This window comes from Lupinus angustifolius, chromosome LG07, assembly GCF_001865875.1.
Source record: "Lupinus angustifolius cultivar Tanjil chromosome LG07, LupAngTanjil_v1.0, whole genome shotgun sequence".
NCBI classification, from domain to species: domain Eukaryota; kingdom Viridiplantae; phylum Streptophyta; class Magnoliopsida; order Fabales; family Fabaceae; genus Lupinus; species Lupinus angustifolius.
In genome coordinates, this window is record NC_032015.1 from 16247532 (window position 1) to 16250363 (window position 2832).

The 2832-nt window shown below is 41.9% G+C and overlaps 1 protein-coding gene across 1 annotated transcript; it reads right to left on the reverse strand.

The window, feature by feature from the left end:
* Nucleotides 1096-2034, reverse strand: LOC109352963. The gene is made up of 2 exons (XM_019595149.1): nt 1433-2034; nt 1096-1330 (listed from the first exon to the last, which is right to left on the reverse strand). Exons 1-2 carry the CDS (start codon nt 2032-2034, stop codon nt 1096-1098), a joined length of 837 nt encoding a protein of 278 aa, XP_019450694.1.

The window sequence follows — 2832 nt, forward strand, 5'->3', positions numbered from 1 at the left end:
AAATCCAACACTTCCACTTCATGGTTACCCAGCTTAACCCCTTCGAAACAACCAAAAGACTTAGCACTCCTCATCAAACCAGAGAAACCTTCTGCAACCAGAAGAAATATAAAAGGGGCTAGCGGATCACCCTGCCTAATCCCCTTTGAAACCGAGAATTGCTTATCAGGAGACCCATTAATCAGAACAAACATTTTAGTAGAAGATAAACAAGATTTCATCCAAGCACGCCAAAGAATAGGGAACCCAAACCACCCTAACATATAGTCCAAAAAGTCCCAATTTACCGAATCATAGGCCTTCTCAAAATCCACCTTAAAAAGGAAACAACCATCAGAACTATGCTTAGCTGAGTGGATGACTTCATTAACCACCACCACTGCATCCAGAATACTCCGATTTTGAATAAAGGCTGACTGCGAAGGCGAAATAAGCGACCTCATAATCTCCTTTAATCTGCAGGCAAGAACTTTCGCCAAAATTTTATATAATGAACCAACAAGGGAGATAGGACAGAAATCTTGCACTCTGCTAGGATTGAGAATTTTAGGAACCAAAGTAATGAAGGAAGAATTCAAACCAGACGGTAACTTAGAGTTCTTATGAAACTCTTTGAGAAAGTTACAAACATCCTGACTAATCACCTCCCAACAATCCTGAAAAAAGGTGAAGTTAAACCCATATGGACCCGGACTTTTATCTCTAGCACAGCTCCACACCGCAGCCTTTATTTCCTCCACAGAGAACTCAACACAAAGACGGTTTTGTTGGACACCCGATAACACATTGAAGTCCACACCATCCATCCTTGGTCTCTTCATTGAGGATTCCGAAAATTGATTGATAAAATGCCCCGTAACCCTTCCCGCTATAACTTTCACCTCTTCACACCACTGCCCATCAAAAGATAAGCCAAGAATTTGGTTCCTACTCCTCCTACTTCTGATACAAGCGTGGAAAAACTTTGTATTAGCATCACCTTGCTTCAACCAACGACTTTTAGATTTCTGGAAAAGTAAACTATCTTTCATCTTTGAGAAATTCCACCAATCCTCAATAAGGGACTGTCTCAAGGCCACCTTCTCATGAGGAAGACTAGATTCCCCCCTCTAGATCAATTCTCAACACTTCCTTACTGATGACGGACAACTTCTGATCCAGAGATCCAAAAACTTCTCTACTCCACAGCTTCAACTCAGTCTTTAAGTTGCGCAACTTTTCTTTAACCACAAAAGCAGACCACCCCTGAACCACCATATTGTTCCAAGAATTAGAAACAAACTCCTTAAAATCCTTACGCTTAACCCAAAAATTATTGAACTTGAAGGGACTAGGACCAATAACAACTTAATGGTATTTCAGCAAGACTAGACAGTGATCCGAGAAGGATCTAGGCAACGCCCATTGAGAAGCTTCGGGTCACTTATCAAACCAATGAGCAGAGACCAGAATCCGATCCAACCGACTCATACAACTCCCACTAGCTTTGTACCAAGTGAAACTCCTACCAATCAGCGGAAGATCAACAACCTCCATATCAATAATCCACGAATTAAACAAGACTGATTCCCTATTCCCCTCATCCACCGATAACCCCACACGTTCAGAACTGTGCCTGATATCATTAAAATCCCCCATGACACACCAGATAGCATCCCCAATATCGCTTTTGAGCTTCACCAAATCCTCCCATAATTTCAACTTCAGAGACAACACACAAGGTGAGTAAACATTAACAATGCAATAAACATCAAGACTCTGAGTCCACTTACCTAGAACTGCCAAAAAACCGGCCCTGTGAACAACACTAGTCTTCTGGAATTTCGAAGCGTTCCAGATACTGAGGATGCCCCCAGACCGACTAAGAGAAGGCACAAAGTCCCAATCACAATCATGGTTCCCCCAAAGCGAGTAACAAAGACGGTTATTCACCACCTGAAGTTTAGTTTCCTGGATAGCAATAAAATCAACCTTATTATTCAAGATTAACTCCCGAACACCTCTTTTCTTAACCCCCCCTCCCAGACCCCTCATATTAATGGTTGTACAAATCATTGATCACCTTGGTTCCCCCTTTGATTGGCCTTAAGGAACCCAATCCTATCCCTAGCATCCAATTCACAAATATTACGGATCATTTCAGAATCATCCCCATCAAACGAAACACCTAAGCTTTTACCAATCTTCCACAATTTCCCTACTGCTCCACCCTTCTCCGAGAAAAAAACGATTATTGACTTGCTGCACATGGGAGTCTCCAATGGAATTACTAATAGAAGAATCGATACCCACAGAATCCCCTACAACCTAAACACGCCCCAGAGAAGACTCTTCAATCAGACCATTCTTACTCCTACCTTTTTTCATCAACTGAGATTTAGAGAAAGCCTTCGGAGAACCCCTTAACTTCTTCTTCCTACTCCCTTTCTGCTTGAATGAAGGCAACTTTTGCTGACCAACTGAACAAATAACATTAGGAACCTTAATCAACTGATTCCTGTTGATTTTAGTGCAACACCTTTTAGAGTAGGGATTATCAACAATTTTACAAGCACCTGGAACGGAATTTGGAACTGGGTTTTTGGAGGAAGCCCCAACTTCAAACTTGGACCTAACAAAAACACCTTTCAAGCCCTCCTTTCCACCTACTCTTTTTAAAGATCCAACCGAAAAATAGGATCTAACAACACATTTCTTTTTAGCCTTTTGGGCCTTGACAGACTGGCCCAACTCCTTTGTAAGACCATTACCCCCATCCAACTTAGCAATGGCACCCTCCAACAAATTAGTCGAATTAAAATGACCAGCCACATCACCACCCACCTCCAAAGC

Bases quoted from the DNA above. Each gene is read 5' to 3' on its own strand.
- LOC109352963 (XM_019595149.1), bottom strand. From the start codon at position 2,034: ATGAGGGGTCTGGGAGGGGGGGTTAAGAAAAGAGGTGTTCGGGAGTTA. The intron at 1,331-1,432 runs GTTTGATAAGTG...TATTGGTCCTAG, and splicing joins ATTCTGGTCTCTGCTCATTG to TCCCTTCAAGTTCAATAATT.